Source organism: Neomonachus schauinslandi, chromosome 1, assembly GCF_002201575.2.
Source record: "Neomonachus schauinslandi chromosome 1, ASM220157v2, whole genome shotgun sequence".
Lineage (NCBI taxonomy): Eukaryota > Metazoa > Chordata > Mammalia > Carnivora > Phocidae > Neomonachus > Neomonachus schauinslandi.
Window position 1 is genome coordinate 84,665,850 of NC_058403.1, and position 19,170 is coordinate 84,685,019.

The following is a 19,170-nucleotide window of genomic DNA, read 5'->3' on the forward strand; positions in this document are numbered from 1 at the left end:
TTTTTTTTAAGATTTTATTTATTTGCAAGAGAGAGAATGAGAGACAGCATGAGAGGGAGGAGGGTCAGAGGGAGAAGCAGACTCCCCGCTGAGCAGGGAGCGCGATGCGGGACTCGATCCCGGGACTCCAGGATCATGACCTGAGCCGAAGGCAGTCGCTTAACCAACTGAGCCACCCAGGCACACCAAATCATTTTTTTTAAGATTTTATTTATTTATTTATTTTGAGAGAAAAAGTGTGTGAGCGCAGGGCAGAGGGGCAGAGGAGACAGAGAGAAAGTCTCAAGCAGACAGGAGCCCGACACTTGGGCAAGATCGCATCACCCCAAGATCATCACCTGGGCTGAAACCAAGAGTAGGACACTTCACCAACTGCACCACCCAGGTGCCCCCAAATCATTTTTAAAATGCTGACCTGCAACAGAGAAACTTTTAAAGTATGTCAAAAAGCTGGACAACCACCATATCCCTTTAGAAAGCCAGAATTAAACAGGGTTTGAAACTAGCACCTTTGCCCCTCATTCCCTCTCCCAACTAAACCTGTCCTTTTTTGAATGTAGGAAAATGGTTCCAACCTTTCTAATATGCAGAATTTTTTCATATCAAAATTTTACCACCCCCACCCCTACCCAACAAAACAGCAATTGTGCTCTGATTTTATTCTTTGAGAAAGCACTGTCAGAAAATGGATGTGACCCTTGGAAAACAGAAGAAGCAGGCAGCCTGTCCTTTCATATCCTATGGAGGAACGGCCACCCGAGGACTGTCCAGGGCAGGGGTTGGCATACTGCAATGACTCATAAGCCAAATCCAGCCCATAGCCTACTTTTGTACCAACCAGGGGAAAGGGGAGGAGGAGAGGGAAAAAAATATGAGATGACATGACTATGGCCCACAAAACCTGAAACATTTACAATCTGGCCCTTTAGAGAAAAGGTATGCTGGCCCCTGGTCTAGAGGGATGAAAGTTCATCTCACTTCTTACTATTTTTTTTTTAAGATTTTATTTATTTTTGCAAGAGAGAGAGAGTGAGCAGGAGCAGGGGGAGGGGTAGAGGGAGAAGCAGACTCCCAGCTGAGCAGGGAGCCTGATGCAGGACTCGATCCCAGGACCCTGGGATCATGACCTGAGCCGAAGGCAGACGCTTAAGCAACTGAGTCACCCAGGCGCCCTCACTGCTTACTATTGATTAAAGGTCCCAGACTTAGTCAAGTTACTCACTAACTTGTAGATTCTTGTTTAGTAAAGATAGAAAAAATTTCTGTCCAGTAGAACATATAACCTCAAGGATTTATGATCTGGAGACACGAATTTTATATTTAACTCAGCAATCAAATTATCTTTAATTATCCTAGCTGAGTTCTCAGATGCTTTGAACCGGTAATAACAACTAGGTGGTTCCCTCATTAATTAACGAGTCAAAGAAAATCTGTGATTTGTGCTCAGTTCAGATATACCTGAGAATCATGATTTTACCTTTTTGAAAATTAGAGTTGGACAACACATAATGACCTAAAGCAGCTCTAGATTCAGGAATGCAGTTCAATTAATTTGTATTTTATAAACCCTATAGCATCTATATATATTTGAAAAACAGTAGTATCTTGTAAGGGTGCGACACATTATTTAGTCAGCCTGCAAAAAGTGCACAGAATACACAAACACCAAAAGACTCCTTGAAATGACCACCAAGACCCCAGGGGCTCCACAGCTTCTGGTGAGAAACCCAAACTGAGTTTTCCAACTGAATCTTCCTAACTTCAATAATTTGTTCCATTACCCACCTCTAACTCCCTCTGTACAACAGAGGGAAATTATCATTCCCCATTTACTAACATTTAACTCACAAACACCTTAAATCTGCAAACAATCTCTACCCAGAACAGCTTGATTTCCCTCGTCCCTGCTCTGAGAAAAGACCAGTGGGAGGTAGGGGGAGAGAACTGGATGGATTTGGATTTGGAGCTTTTAGAAAACTTCAGAATCCCAAAAAAGAGCGAAAGGAGCATTTGGGTAAATCAATAACAGCTAAGGCAGCTGACAACAAGGACAGAATCTTTAAGAATTGACAAATTGCCTCCCCAACCCCACACAGCTCAAAATTGCCAAAGCCCCTTGACTTCTCTTTATTATACCGCCTAAAACTCCAAATATCAAACAATTCCTTCCAAGCTTCATAGTTCTCAGTCATTCATACTTAGTATAAATTCGTTTATTTCAGAGTGGCTTCCTCTTCACTTCCAATAAGGCCATTGAAGAAAACAAAAAGCCCACAGGAATTACAAACAGATGCGGAAGTGGGCTAAGCACTAGAGCCCAGCCGCATTAAGCATGTTGCTTTCAAGCAAACCACTGGTGTTTAGCTCCTGTGGGGCTGCACCCTCCTGCTCTGTGGATCCTATTCCTATTCCGGCTGCATTCCTCAGGGAGCCCGGCCATTATGTAAACGAAATGTCTCCCTGTTCTCCTCGCTGGAAAATCTTAGCTGCCCTAGAAGCTGTAGGAACCATTACAGTGATGCGGCTGAAGAAGCCAGAGCAGATTTTGAGTAATCGCAGCCTAATCACATCTTAATTACATTGGCAATCAGTGAGTTCTTTAAAAAAAAAAAAAAAGAAAGAAAAAGAAAAATTAAATGCTCATTAAGTGCAACATAGAAACAGAAATAATTTTGCAAATGGCAGAAGCCCAGATAGGTCAGACTGAAGACCTGATTTTCCACTTTATACAATTTTTAAAAACTCAACAGAAAGTTAGGTGAAAGCCCCAAAATGTGCAGAACGTGATAATAAAGAGAGCCTCCCGAAAAATACACTCCCGCCTCCCTTCCGATTTAGAAGATCTGGGACAAGATGAAGGAGGAAGTGCACAGGCTTCAGAATCACACAGATCTGAATTCCCAACTGGTTCTTCCACCACCCAGGCCCCTAATGCGTTGGGTCTCCATCTCCTCATGTGAACACCTCACCGCAGGAGTGAAGGAAAGCTGTCTCAGAAGTGCCTAGTGCCTAGCAGGCATTCAATGAAGGACGGCCACTATCTGACCCAGGGTTATTAGCACTAGTTCTTCTGAGCAAACTAGACAACATTAAAATAAGAGAGTTTCGTGCAATGACATTATTTCCTCATTCAAAAAAATGCAAGAGTGATTTTTAGTTAACATATTCCCTAAAGGAAGAATTTGATACAAGTGCTTCTTTAATCCCTGTTCTTATAGAGTCACATTTTCTCCAATTCAAACTCCTACCTTGTCATTATTTTCAGTGTTAACATGGTATAGTGATGTCCCAGCAGCTTACTGTCCTTCTTTAGGCAACAGTAACCTCATCTGGCTTTTAGGGCTGTGATTCTCAAATTTACACTGAATCAGAACCACCTGGAGGGCCTGCTGACCTCCAGATCACTGGGCCCACCCCCAAAGGCCTAGAGTGAGGCCCAACAATTTGCATTTCTAACCAGTTCACTGGTGACGCTGTTCACAGGGGATGCTGATTCTCCTGATCCAGGACTACATTTGAACAAGCGTCTGAAGGGACCACGCTTCCCTTCTCGGCTTACAAGCCAGGAAGGAAGATGTCTCCACCCTTAGGCTCTGTGAGTAGGGCCAGTGACTGGGGGAGGGCTGGGCAGCCCGAGTCTCAGATTGCCAGGACCTTGGCTAAGAACTCCAGGACAATACTCGGCTGGATTTTAAGCTGGAGAGATACATTGTAGGAGGCACCGGCAGCCACTTTGTGGCCATTAGGGAGAGCCTATCAGAGACTCCCACCAACCCAGAGGAGGTACAGCCAAGGGGAGCACCAGATAAAAGGGTTTCAGTCCCAGAATCAAGGGCATGCCTCGAGTCAGGTCTCCCCGGGGCTGTCCAGCTCTTGTGATACAATACTTCCCTTTTTGCTTGGGTAAGTGTGGCTCGGCTCTCCCACCCTGCCCCGCCCCTTACAGCAGAACCCTGAAAACTGAGGTTGCTGGTTTTACTTGGTTTGACTGTGTCTGTTTTGGCTCTCCATTTTGCTCCTAAAAAACAATTACCTAAACTGTTAAATCGTCTTCATACCCCCAAGTCAAATGTCTCCATCAACTCACCAACCCAAAAAAGAGGTCAAAAGCAATGTTTTGGGAATGTAAACAACCTACCTACACAGAATACACATCTCCTAGGAGTGAACCTATGAATTTAATGTAATTCTACTCAAATCCCTATAGAATGGCCAATTACAAGATCAGGAACTTTTCAAAATTCAGCAGTAACAATTTAGAAAATATAATGGGAAAAATTTTTATTCATAAGTAACACAGAAAATGTAAATCTGAGAAGAAACTAAACCAGAAATACACAGGATGTTTATGAAGAAAACCATACAGCTTTGCAGGGGCGGGAGAAGGGAGAGATGAATTTTAAAAAATGGATAGCATGTTTCTGGCCAGAAAAACTCAATATTGTAGACCTACCAGGTATTCCCAAGCTAATATGCAATATATGAAACTCTCATACAAATCAATAAAAAACAGATGGAAACCTCAATAAAAATGGGAAAATGGACCAAACAAAATGAGAAAGTGATTAACACAAGAAGAAAAACAACCAGCCAATAAATATATGAAAGATAAGGAGAGTGCTCAGCCTAACCACACTGGTGGAGGGATGGGAGAGCAGGAGAGCCACCAGAGCTGCCTCTGGCGGGGGGGGCGGGGGCAATGTAATAATACACATTAATTCCTCAAAAATAGAAAATTTTGAAAAAAAAGAAGATAGTAGGAAGGGAAAAATGAAGTGGGGGGAAATCGGAGGGGAAGACGAACCATGAGAGACTATGGACTCAGAAATAAACTGAGGGTTTTAGAGGGGAGGGGGTGGGGGGATGGGTTAGCCCAGTGATGGGTATTAAAGAGGGCACGTATTGCATGGAGCACTGGGTGTTATATGCAAATAATGAATCATGGATCACTACATCAAAAACTAATGATGTACGACAGATGAATGGATAAAGAAGATGTGGTATATATACACAATGGAATATTATGCAGCCATCAAAAAGAATGAAATCTTGCCATTTGCAACAACGTGGATGGAACCGGAGGCTATTATGCTGAGCGAAATAAGTCAATCAGAGAAAGACATGTATCATATGACCTCACTGATATGAGGAATTCTTAATCTCAGGAAACAAACTGAGGGTTGCTGGAGTGGTGGGGGGTGGGAGGGATGGGGTGGCTGGGTGACAGACACTGGGGAGGGTATGTGCTATGGTGAGTGCTGTGAATTGTGTAAGACTGTTGAATCACAGACCTGTACCTCTGAAACAAATAATACATTATGTGTTAAAAAAAAAAAAAAGAAGAAGAAGAAGATAGTAGGAAGGGAAAAATGAAGGGGAGCGGGAATCAGAGGGGGAGACAAACCATGAGAGACTATGGACTCTGAGAAACAAACTGAGGGTTCTAGAGGGGAGGGGGGTGGGGGGATGGGTTAGCCTGGTGATGGGTATTAAAGAGGGCACGTTCTGCATGGAGCACTGGGTATTATGCACAAACAATGAATCATGGAACACTACATCAAAAACTAATGATGTATGGTGACTAATGTAACAATAAAAAATTTTTAAAAATAATAATAATTGCTGTGGGGCATCTGGGTGGCTCAGTCGGTTAAGCGTCTGCCTTCAGCTCAGGTCATGATCTCAGGGTCCTGGGATGGAGCCCCACATTGGGCTCCCTGCTCAGTGGGGAGTCTGCTTCTCCCTCTCCCTCTCCATCTGCCCCTCCCTCTGCTTGTGCTCTCTCCTCTCTCTCAAATAAATAAAATCTTTAAAATAATAATAATAATAATAATAATAATAATAATAATTGCTGTCATCTTCTGAATGTAAAAATAGCCCCATTATCTGAAACTCTTTCTGTAATCGTCTTTTATTAAAAAAAAATTAGTTGGCCTAAAATCAGGTATATAAATTATGGTACCACTATACAATAGGATATTATTAATATACATTCAGTGATCTAGACATACATATATGTATATCCACAGTGAGGGGGAAGCAGGTTATAAAATAGTATTTATAAAATAGCATGTATAGGGGCGCCTGGGTGGCTCAATCGGTTAAGCGGCCAATTCTTGGTTTTGGCTCAGGTCATGATCTCAGAGTCATGAGATCAAGCCCGGTCTCCAGCTCCTTGCTCAGCATGGAGTCTGCTTGAGCTTCTTTCTCGCTCTCCCTCTACCCTTCTTGCTTGTGCTCTCTCTCTCTCTCAAATAAATAAATAAAATCTTAAAAAAATAGAATGTTTTATTTTTATAAATATTCATATTTACATTCATTTTATATTTGCATAGAAAGGCCTAAAGAATATACACAAGACATTAACAGTGGCTATGACTGGGAATTACATGAAAGTAATTTTTATTTTCTTCTTCTCATATATCTGCATTTTCTCAAGTTGTTACAATTATTAAATACCCTTTTAATTATAAGAAAAATAACATAAACGTTAATTTAAAAAAAAAAGTGACTGACATACGAGTTCAGGTGCTAATGCAGCAAAGTACAAGAAATCACCTTTTTCCTTTCCTGTGACTTATGCAATGTAATGCAAAATAGTGCACTCCCAATTCCTCCATCTGGCACTTCTGGAGTCAGCCCAAAACCATCCCTGTGACCACTACCTCCTGATCTTCATCTATTCTTTATTCAATCATTCATTTTCTGATCACCTCTGGTGGACAAGGCACAGTGCTGGAAAGACTACTTTAAAAACATCCATTCCTCTTAAAAATCAGACACAAAATGCATTTGGTGAGTTAGGGTGGGTTATGCTCTTTTGGTTTTTGATAATTAAAATTTTCACCTACCACTGCTCTTAGCTTCAGTATATCCTATACTTGATGTCTTACAGCGCATCTCTGTCTCCTTCTCCATCCTCACCCTAAATGTGGAGGCAGTGAAGAGTGAGACTGCCAAGTTTGGCCCACAGTGCCTTTAAATTAAAGGGTGCTTGAAAGCATCATTGTGACATCCCATTCAAGGATGCAACTCAAAAACCAGCAGGGCCAGGAGTACCGGAAGATCACTCTGAGTTCAGTAAGCCCAAGGGGATGATGTGGCTACTCCATATCATTAATGACTATCTTCACGAGAGTGGCTGGTCCCTCCAAGCTCCATCAGAAAACAGGAAAACCTAATGATCAGACTCACCCTCTTTCTACAACCATAGATCTTGGCAGCTTTACAATGGCCCCATCGTGTGGTTTATTCCTTCTGCAAGGAGGACTCCCCATCCCCAAAGAAAAGTCCATTACAGAAAATCAAGGAAGCAGTGAACCGAGACATGCAACACATAATAAATCCTGCTCATGAATTATTCAATAACATCCATTACAGCTTTTAATATTTTAGGCAAGTCACTGATTTCCAAAAAGTAATACAAGACCATTTAGATGAATATGGAAGCTGGGAGAGCTATATCTCATCTTTTTTTACCCGGTCAGGATTATGATAGTTTCAGTGAAGAAATTCCTGTTTTATATAAAAGAAGAAAGTTTCCCTCCCACCCTCTGTCTCTAGAGGTGGATCAAAACATACATTTTAGATCTGGTAAGACTGATAATGAGTAGACCATTAATGAGAGCTACAGCTATATGATTACTGGAACAAATGCTGCTAATGTAAAAAAAAAAAAAATTTTTTTTTGAGAGAGCACAAGGGGGAGGGGTAGAGGGAGATGGAGAGAATCTCAAGCAGGGTCCATGCCCAACACAGAGCCTGCCATGGGGCTCGATCTCCTGACCCTCAGATCATTACCTGAGCTGAAATCAAGAGTCAGATGCCCAACCAACTGAGCCACCCAGGCACCCCTGCAAATGTAAATTTAATTAAATCCAGTTATTTTTTACTTGGTACTTTCTGTGTGTTAGACACCATGAGCCTTTAATAGTAAAATAGTATCTGCCCTTCGCAAGTTCCCAAATAGGAAACACAAATATTTACATAAGTAATTTTATTGCAGGGCGCCTGGGTGGCTCAGTCGTTAAGCTTCTGCCTTCGGCTCAGGTCATGATCCCAGGATCCTGGGATCGAGTCCCGCATCGGGCTCCCTGCTCAGCGGGAAGCCTGCTTCTCCCTCTCCCTCACCCCCTTCTTGTGTTCCCTCTCTCGCTGTCTCTCTCTCTGTGTCAAATAAATAAATAAAATCTTTTAAAAATAAACAAATAATTTTATTGCAAGATGAATTGGATACTTCTTTTTTTTTAAGAGTTATTTATTTATTTGAGAGAGAAAGAACATGAGCAGGGAAGGGGCAGAGGGTGAGAGCAAATCTCAGGCAGACTCCCTGCTGAGTGGGAGCTCAATGCAGGTCTCGATCTCATGACCCTGAGATCATGACCTGACTGAAATCAAGAGTTGGACACTTAACCAACTGAGCCACCCAGGCGCCCCTGAATTTGATACTTCTAATAACAGAAGAATAAACACTATGTCTTAGGGGCTTCAGGCACAAGCTCTGGAGGCAGACTACCCAGGTTGGAATTCCAATTCTACCCATCACTAGCTAGCTATGTAACCTTAACAAACTTAACCTTCTCTTCTACTTCAGTCTCTTCACCTATAAAATGGAGATAATAATGATATCTACACCTCATAGGATTATTGTGAGGATTATATGTGGCACAGATGGAAGTATTGTTAATGTTGGTATAATTATCACTAGCATGAGATACGGAGCACTCGTTCTGAAGGCCCTGGGAGAGCAATCCGTGGAATGGAATCTGTGGCCAAGTTGTGAATAATGGTAAGGATTTTCGTGTGCAGTGATGAGAGAGAAAGGGCATTTCACAAAGATTAACCTGAGCACAGGCCTAGAAGTAGGAAGAAGGGGGTTAGTGCCCCGACGAGGCTGGTGGTGTGGCTACGGTCCCAGGCGTCTGAGCTGGGGTGGGGAGGGCCAGAAGAAATAACACTGAAAGACGAGTCACGTTGGCATCTGCCTGGAGGAGGTGACGAATACCAGGCTAACAAGCCGAAACACTTTCTGGAGGCAGTGACAGCCCAAGAAGCAGGGCATCACAATGGGGAAGAACATGGGATTCTGGATTTGAATTTTGGCTCCAACTCGTAAGAGCTGTGTGACCTTGGGCAAGGTACCTAATCTTTCTGTGCCTCTATTTTCTCACACCGACAAGAGATGTGTTAAAGACTAAATGAGAGTTCATATGCAAAGTTCTTAGAACCAGTGCCTGGTGCACAGTGACACATACGTGTTTGCTGATAAAAGGTAGAGAGCTATGCTACTCTTGATCTTGGGGTTGTGAGTTCGAGCCCCACATTGGGTGTAGAGATTACTAAAAAAAATAAACTTAAAAAAAAAGGCAGATAACTGGCTGTTGGCGCCTCTTCCTGCCATCTTGATTGGCCCTTCAGAAAATTATCAGCAGCTGGTATGGTCAATGACAGGGTCAAGGATATAAGGCTGTTTTTCAGCCGTTCAAAAAAAAAATACTACCATGAAAGTAAATGTTCTCTTTTGGACAAAAACTTCAATGGTCCGTGAAAAAAAAAGTATCTCAAAGGAATGGCAAAGTGACAGCAGGACTAGAAGTAAGCACACACACACTTCTAGGCTACATGACTCTGAGTTTGTCCCAGACTTCTTCAGATCACCATGGCCATGCAAAGTAGAAAAATGCACCATTTACAAGAAGGTGGGATCTGTGCTAACTTTTGGATGATGGCAAAGGTTTTAAGATGAGTGGTGGGAGGGAAGGGCATGGACCAAATGTATGGTCACAAATGCTCAGACAATCCCTAAGGAAAGAACTTACTTCCAGATCCATCCTTGACTCTAGGTCCTTCAGGCTTGGCCTCAGAAATAATGTTGGCATTGGCGTTATTCTCCATCTCGATCACAAAGTCACTGTCCTCCTCAAACTCAGGGTGACTAAAGATCCAATCCAGTGCTCTTTCCAGGTTATTATTCTAATAAAATAAAACATTTTTACAATGTATGCAGTCCCAGGGCCTCATTATATCCTGACCACTTGAACCAGAGTGTCAAGCAGATAAGACAGGCGGCCTGAATTCATTAGTCCTAAGTGCCTCTGAGTGCGAAGCTCTGACCCTGCATATGAAATGCACATTCAGCTGGCATTCTCCGAGTCTCCCAACTGAGGTCTGTAATTGGATTTACTGGAAAACAGTTCTGAGCAGCAGACCAGCGTTCCAAAGTCCATATCCGTCTGAGCTCAGCATTTCTGCAGGCTGATGCTAATGATGGGGTACGGAACACCAAAGAGTCTGCCATTTGTTTAATACAGCCCTTTCTCAGCCATACTAGCTGCACATGCTACATTCCCTATCACCTGTGTTTTCTGCAGAGAACTATGCCAGGCAGAGGGGGGGCCAACAAGAGAGCCGCATTAGTGCCTCCTCTCCCTAAACATTAGCAGAATTCTTGAATTGCAGTAGAGACAAGATTAACGCCTTGATTGATGATGACAATACTGGTTAGTTAGGTACATTGTTTTAAACTTAACTCCACAGTTCAAACCAATTGACTAAAAACATTGCTATCTTCCTCTGTGATATCACGGGCAGGTTAAAAAATCTGCTTAGACATCAACAGAATCGCCAATGAAAAGTCAGTCAAGAAAAATAAGTGGGGCAAAGCAAGTACACTGAATGAAACTAAGTCTGCTTGAGATAGTTCAAGCACATTAAAGGGAAACGGATTGTTCCAGCCACACTCCCGGAGTCAGCTGAGAGCTACTACGCCCTCAACAATGGACCCTCACAGGCAACCGGTCAGGAATTAGTAAGGACATCCTAAGGACATTAGGTAAGCAGGAATTAGTAGCAGACATCCACTCAAAAACATATACGGTGTGGCAAGGAAGGATGGGTTTAAAAAAAAAACAAACAAGAACTTCCCTTTAATATTAAACAAACATCTGCACTGAAAGAGGAAGACTTCTATCTACCCTCTAGTTTCATGGTCCCTTCTCTCCTGATAACATCAGGAAGTACATGAATACCAGAAGAATCTTCTCCCTCCACAGCCACAAAAGTGGAGAATTCCCAGAGCTGTTCAGTCTTCTCTTTGAGGACTTCTGAGAGACATTTCTCCAAGGTCTTGGTATCAGAAAAGCAAAATTTGTCCTAAAGAACTGCCTTATTGAACATGGAGTCTCATGCATCCCTCTCCACTCCAAGGCTACAAGGAAGCTCCAAGTCAAATCTTGGAGCCCTGCTAATAATAAACACTCAGATGATAGGGAGTTTCTTTTGGTTTTGGTCTTTCGGTTTCTTTCATCTTGCCCCAGCTGAATTATCTCCCTAGGTTTTTTTTTTACTCCCTATTCTTAAACTGTATAATTTCCCCCAATCATTTATTTTAGCTGTACATGGAATATATGCAAATAAATCTCTGTGGGCCATGGTGGGGTACAGAGTGAACAAACATGATTCCAAATGATCAAAGGACACTGGAAAATCTCCACTGCTACTGACAGAAATACACACCGACTCCAGGAAGAGGAGGGTATTCTCACACACAGTCTCATGTGCTCACCGTGGCTCGTAGTGCCTGAACAGCCTGATTTCGATGGAATCCCATGGAGGTAATGATAGCTACAATTTCCTCCGGAGGTTGGTTATCCAATCCAGTAGCACCAAAAACAGAGGCTCCAGCAGAAGCTGCTCCTCCATAACCAGGCATGGTCAGTGGTTCAGCAAAATCTGGGGAGGAGAATCACACTCAGACCCTTTACTTTTTTTTAGTCTTGAAATAAACAACACCATGGAGTTAAAAGGAAAAACACCTACAAAGTTATAATAATGAAGGCAGTTGGTACTGACATAAGGATAAACCTATAGATCAACTGAATGGAATTCAGAAAGTCCAAAAATAAACCCGCATATTTATGGTCAACTGAGTTTTGACAAGGGTACCGAGGCCATTCCAATGGGGTCGGGGCAGTCTTCTCAACAGATGGTGCTGGAACAAGTACATGCCCACATGCAAGAGAATGAAGCTGGACGCCCACCTCAGGCCATATTCAAAAATTAACTCAAAACGGCTCCCTGACTTCAATGTGAGAGACCTTGGGTTAGGCAATGTTTCTCAGATATGACACCAACAGCACAAGTGACAAAAGAAAAACATAGATAAATTTGACTTCATCAAAATTAAAAGCTTTCGTGCTTCAAAAATGCCATCAAGAAACACTCACAGAATGAGAGAACATAATTTGCATATCATGTATCTGGTAAGGTGCTTGTATTCAGAATATGAAAAGAACACTCAACAATAAAAAGACAAATAACTTCCTTAAAAACGGGCAACAGATTTGAACAGACATTTCTCCAAAGATACATAAATTACCCGCAAGCACAGGGAAAGATGCTCTATACATCATTAGTCGTCAGGGAAATGCAAATGAAAACCACCATGAGCTACCACTTTCCCATCCACTGGAATGGCTATAATAAAAACAATAACAACAAAGGTTGGTGAGGATGTGGAGAAACTGGAACCCTCACACATTGTGGCAGAATGTAAAAAAGAGATTGCACTTTGTAGATAATGCACTTTTTACACATAGAAGGCTAGTGGCCACTCTTTGTCAAGCAAGCCTATTGGTGCCATTTTTCCAACAACGTTTGCTAACTGCATGACTCTGTGTCACACTGTGGTAATTCTCACAGTATTTCAAACTTTTTCATTATTAGTATATTATGTGATCTGTGATCTGTGATCTTTGATGTTACTATGGTAATTGTTTTGGGGCACCACAAACTACACCCATATAAGACAGCAAACTTAATCCACTGACCAGCCATTTCCCTGTCTCCCTCTTCTTGGGCTTCCCTATTCCCTGAGACACAATATTGAAATTAGGCCAATTAATAACCATACAATGGCCTCTAAATGTTCAAGCAAAAGGAAGAGTCACACATCTCTCACTTTAACTCAAATGCTAAAATGATTAATCTTAGAGAGGAGGGCATATTGAAAACTGAGATAAGCCAAAAGCTAGACCACTTACACCAAAGAGCCAAATTGTAAAGGCAAAGGAAAAATTCTTGAAGGAAATTAAAAGTGCTCCTCCAGTGAACACACCAATGATAAGAAAGCACAGCAGCTTCATTGGAGATATGGAGAAAGTTTTAGTGGTTTAGACAAAAGATCAAACCAGCCACAACATTTCCTTGAAACCAAAACCTAGTCTAGAGCAAAGCCCTCCCTCTCTTCAATCTACAAAGGCTGGGAAGGCTCACAAGGTTGAAGGAAAGAAGCTGTCTCCATAACATAAATGTACAAGGTGAAGCAGCAAGTTACCCAGAAGACCTAGCTAAGGTAAATAAAGACAGTGGCTACACCAAACAACAGATTTTCAATGCAGACAAAATAGCCTTCTATTGGAAGAAGATGCCATCTAGGGCTTTCATAGCTAGAGAGGAGAAGTCAATGCCTAGCTTCGAAGCGTAAAAGGACAGTCGGACTCCCTTGTTAGGGGACAGTGCAGCTGGTGACTAAGTTGAAGCCAATGTTCAGTGGCCATTCCAAAAATCCTTGGGCCCTTAAAAATTATGCTAAATCCACTCTGCCTCTGCTCTAGAAATGGAACAACAAAGCCTGGATGACAGCACATCTGTTTATAACACAGTTTACTGAATATTTTAAGCCACTATCGAAACCTACTGATTAGAAAAAAAAAATTCCTTTCAAAATATGACTGCTCACTGACAATGCACCTGGTGACCCAAGATCTCTGATACAGATGAACAGTGAGATTGATGTTGCTTTCATGACTGCTACCACAACATCCATTCTGTAGCCCATGGATCAAGGAGTGATCTCAACTTTCAAGTCTTACTATTTAAGAAATACATTTTGTAAGGTTGTAGCTGCCACAGATTCCTCTGATGGATCTGGCAGAGTAAACTGAAAGCCTTCTGGAAAGAATTCGCCATTCTAGATGCCATTAAGAACATTTTGTGATGCATAGGAAAGAGCTCAAAATATCAACATTATCAGCAGTTTGGAAGAAGATTCCACCCTTCATGGGTGACTTAGAGGGGTTCAAGACTTCAGTGGAGGAAGTCATTGCAGATGTGGTGGAAATTGCAAAAGAACTGGAATTAGAAGTGGAGCCTGAACGAGGGACTGAGTTGTTGCAATCTCCAGATAAAACTTTAACAGATGAGCAGTTGCTTCTTATGGCTAAGCAAAGAAAGTGGTTACTTGAAATAGAATCTACTCCTGGTGAAGATGCTATGAAGATTGTTGAAATGACAACAAAAGACCTAAAATATGACATAAACTTAATTGATAAAACAGCAGCAGGGTTTGAGGGGACTGATGCCAATTTTCAAAGAAGTTCTACTGTGAGAGAAATTCCATCAAATAACATCGCATGCTATAGAGCAACCATTTGTGAAAGGAAGAGTCAATCGATGTGCAAAAACAAAGTATTTTTCAATTAAGGTATGTACATTTTTAGACACAATGCTATTGTACACTTAATAGACTACAGTATGGTGTAAACATCACTTTTCTATGCACTGGAAACCAAAACATTCATTGGACTCACTTTATCGTGATACTCACTCTACTGTGGTGGTCTGGGACTGAGCTAGCAACATCTCTGACATGTGCCTGTATATCCCACATCTTCCCAGTGGTCTTTGTGCCACTAAATTATATACTTTAAAAGGGTGAATTATATCTCAAGAAAGCTATTATTTAAAAAAAAAAGAGTAAAGATGAACATTGTGACTTTGCGCCACAAGCAAAGTGACCCCACCCCATTGCAGCAGAGAAAAAGTGAGCTGAAAGTGTAAATTATGAGGGGCAAAAAAAAGCGAGCTAAGAAGCTAAATTATGAGTTAAATGTCATTTTCTGGGACCCATTCAGAGGACATCGAAGGACCAAGGCTTAGCATCACTTAGGATCACATCAGACTCCAAAGCTATCCCCTCTTCTGACCACTCACCTGGCTCTTCCATGTGAACAATGATCCAGTTGAAGGCCACTTCAGCTCCCATATTTCCAGTAAAGTACACAGCCTTCCGACATGCTTCTAGAGGGAAACCCATCTCAGCCAGCTGCATCACTGATGACTCATCAATGTCTGAGGCTACGGAGCACAACAGAATACTCTGGTGTAAAAACATGAACCCTCGTAAAACGTAAACTCTCTCCTCGTCCTAGCTTCTCCTCATCCACTAGCCACATGCTATCCAAAGAAAGTGCTATTTCTGGGGGGTGTATAAATGGTGGTTTAACTTTGTTTTGTTTGAATTCATCCAAATATTAAGCTATTTGAGCTTAAATATCTTTGACCTAAATTGGAACCACAGTAATGACCTGGACAATCCAAGCACTGAAAAACAATTCCTTAATTTTATATGGGGAAATTGAGCGTATTCCCAGAACCATTCCAGCCTCTCAGATCCTTCTCAAGACCTCTCCTACAGCGGCCTCTCCTATCACTGAAATCTGAAGAGAAAAGCATTATCCACAAGCGCAAAGCCTATTCCTTAAATCTCACAGGAAGTTATGCCAGGCCTTTAGGTATATCAGCAAAGGAAGTAATCAGCTCTGGGAAATGGAGAACCCAAATGTTAAGTACAGAAGGACAGAATATGTTCTGTAATGGTATACATTTAAGATATTAAAAGAGATAGCTTTATAAACCTAATGTGGGCCTAGACATAGAGGGTTTTGTTTTCTTTTCTTTTCTTTTCATAATGATATGTAGATATTGGTGGAGATGTATGTGTCTGTGTGTATGTGTATGTATACGTGGATGCATATAAGCACATGTATGTATGTATACATAATGTACAAAATATACATAAAACCCTATAGGCATGTGTGTATATACACGTATGTGTGTGTACATACATATACACGTTTTATAATACACACGTATATGTGTGTATATATACATACACCTGTTATGTTTTATGTATACACATTTGTACATGTATATACATACGTGTGCTTGTATGTATACACATACATGTATATATACCTGCATTGTGCTCTCAAATTATCCAACAACTGGAGGGGAACAGGAGCACAAAAGATATCCCTTTTTTTTCCACATCCTGAGGTCTCTAATCTACTGAAAATTCTGCCAAAGACGGCAATTAGTAGAACTGAACAGTAGCAGTAGAACTGAGGATTAGAGATATCTGTTCTATAAAAACTACATTGAAAATGTGTTTATCAGGGCGCCTGGGTGGCTTAGTCAGTTAAGCATCTGACTCCTGATTTCAGCTCAGGTCATGATCTCAGGGTCATGAGATCAAGCCCCGCCCTGGGCTCCATGCTGGGCATGGAGCCTGCTTAAGATTCTCTCTCTCCCTCTCCCTCTGCCCCTCCTCTCACCAACCCCACCCCCACCCCCAGCCAGCACTCTCTCTTTCTAAAAAGAAAAAGAAAATGTGTTCATCAAACTTCTCTCTTACAAGGAAGATACAGAGAACATCCTTTCAAGACCAAATTTTAAGAAAGCAATGATTTAGGACAGCAGTGATTCCCAAGTTGTGTTCTATGATAGCCTGATGTTCTAAGAGAAATGTCATTATTGAACCACAAAACAAGGGGTTTCCATGGCCAAAGAAGCTTTAAAATCCACATTCTCTATTCTCCCCTTAGAAATTCACAATGTGCATTAGCATAGTGAAGACTCAAAAATCCTGTCATAAAGACTCCTACAGTTAAGGAAGCTAGGAAACTCTTTCTAGAGAACACCTTTCAACATCTTGTAAGACTCTCATGTTCCCTACAATGCAATTTAAGAAGTGCAGGTCAATAAATGGTTATGTCTGTCTCTAATAACAAATTAGATTGAAAACATATAATTCCATTTTTGAGAAAAATAAAGTGAGCCAGGCACAGGCAAAGGCCAGTGGAAAGACATACACCAAGTGTTAACAATGGTTATAGATGACTGATGAAACCATGAATGACTCTTACTGCTAACCCATAGTTTGTAAGTATCTTTTTACTCTCATAATAAGAAAATAATTAAAGTTGTTCTTTAAAAATCTGAGAAAGGTAGGATGCAAATGTTAAACAATCTCAGATAATTCTATTTTCTCCTGTTGAGTACAGGTAGTTGCTGATAAGACAGCAGGCTTAGATCTGGGAGGAAATCAATGGCCAAACCATGAACCCTGGAAACCGGCTGAGTGCTCCTGGTCAGAGACAGACTCCTCCAGCACAGTCAGTGCTAACCACCCATCACCTCCCCCAGAGCAATCTGCAGGCCAGCTCTCTGCAGAATCAGGAGCAGCAAGCAAACCTCTCACATTCCAGAAAAGGTCAAGCGGCATAAAAAGCACACTTGACTCCCAGCCCAGGTTCTGGTCCCAGCTCTTGGGTCTCTGAAGTTTCCTGAGTCTCAGTTTGATACTCTGTAAAAGGTTACCTACCCTGCCCTTCTTACTGTGATAATCAAATGAGAATCTGGATTTTATATGAACAGTAAAGTTATATACTATTGAAAGAATTTATGAAATAATAAACGCAGTATGACTCATGGTAACCGTTCCAAAGTATTAACAACCACTGTTATTATTATAATTAGATTATTCACAGAGGCAATGATTTTCCCAAGACCCTCGCTGACCCTAAAAGCTTCTAGCAATGAACAAATCATAATCGACCAAGGAAAGGAAATGTGGAGGTCTAAGCCACATGATCAATCATTTGCAATGTAAAACACATGAACTTCTTTTTTTAATTTTATTTTATTATGTTATGTTAATCACCACACATTACATCATTAGTTTTTGATGTAGTGTTCCATGATTCATTGTTTGCGTATAACACCCAGTGCTCCATTCAGTACATGCCCTCTTTAATACCCAACACATGAACTTTTAAATTAACAATAGTTTGTCTCTGGAAGGGCTTTGTAGACAAAAAGATTCAGAGTATTTAGTGTTAAACACTCCCCCTTCCTCCTAATTAATACCTAAATACGCACCATAAATAGTTTATTGTGTTCTTTTCAGAAAACCAAGAGTACCAACTCCTACAGGATTAAGGAACTAAAAGTCTATAAAATTAACATACAATCCAATGACACTACGAACCTTGAGAGTTTTAATCAATGCTACCATGTCCTGTCAGTCATGAGCCATCACTACATGTCCAGCAGCAGGAATGGAAAAAAGGCCTGGCCACTGTGCCATCACTGCATAAAGAGCCCTACTCGTGGCCAGAGTGGGAAGAAATGGCATCACGAGCCCACCTTCACACATGCGGAGACTAAGGCTCAGAGAAGTTAAGTAAATTTTTCTAGCTTGCAGTCATAAATGGCAGGGCCAAGTTTCCAGTCTGGGGCTGGTTGGCTTTCATGCTGATGATCACTCTCCTGAGCCACAGAGCCGCTTAATCATCATGTCACTGGTTTACATTTGCTGCTAACTCAGCTTGCAGACAAAGAATCACTCCCACCCAGGAAAAGCTGCACATGTAGAGAACAATGCCCCTTTACTGAATTCCCACAGATAAATGTCAGACCAATGACAATTGCAGGACACTGAGAAAAATTTCGAAAGATACATACGGTCTATGAGTTGGTTCATCAGGCGATCTGGAAATTAACGGAGAGGCAGAGAATGAGACCAAAGCATGGCAAAGAGTTTTAGAGAAAGAAAAAGAGTCCATGCAGGGCAATCCCTAATCCCTCACCCCTAGGGATCCCACACTGTTGTCAACCCCTCAGCAACCCCACCCCACACACCGCCCAGCCTGTACAACATGAAATCATTACAGTAGGGAGTGAAAATAAACAGGTCTCAGGGATTTCAACCAGGTAAGACATGATGCTCTGTCATGTCTTAATCAACTTAATGAACTAAATAATTTATCACCCTGTATTTCTAAGGACTCTGTATAATTACAAACCAAGGATTCTGTTAAGAACATCAGAGAAAGCAGGAGCAGTGCGAATAAACCATCCTGTACTCCTCCGATGCTCCTACTGATCTCTGTTCTCTGGACCCTTTAATGGACCACTCGTACCACATAACCCAGAGTGTCCCACGTACAGGTCCCTTCTCTACTCTCCATACTCTACAATTTAACATATGACTTAACGTCCGAGAATAATGGAACACAGGTGCCTATCTTGAATCCTCCTGGATTCACC

At 41.6% G+C, this 19,170-nt stretch overlaps 1 protein-coding gene across 1 annotated transcript in view; it reads right to left on the reverse strand.

The window, feature by feature from the left end:
• The window catches only part of USP13 (ubiquitin specific peptidase 13), a 113,118-nt gene that overhangs the window by 10,399 nt on the left and 83,549 nt on the right, over positions 1 to 19,170 (reverse strand). Inside the window, exons 16-19 of the mRNA XM_021692342.2 lie at positions 18,586 to 18,612; positions 14,992 to 15,135; positions 11,564 to 11,730; positions 9,819 to 9,972 (exon numbers count right to left, since the gene is read on the reverse strand). Of these exons, the coding sequence (XP_021548017.1) occupies positions 9,819 to 9,972; positions 11,564 to 11,730; positions 14,992 to 15,135; positions 18,586 to 18,612 (492 nt within the window). The remainder of the gene's footprint in view (positions 1 to 9,818; positions 9,973 to 11,563; positions 11,731 to 14,991; positions 15,136 to 18,585; positions 18,613 to 19,170) is intronic.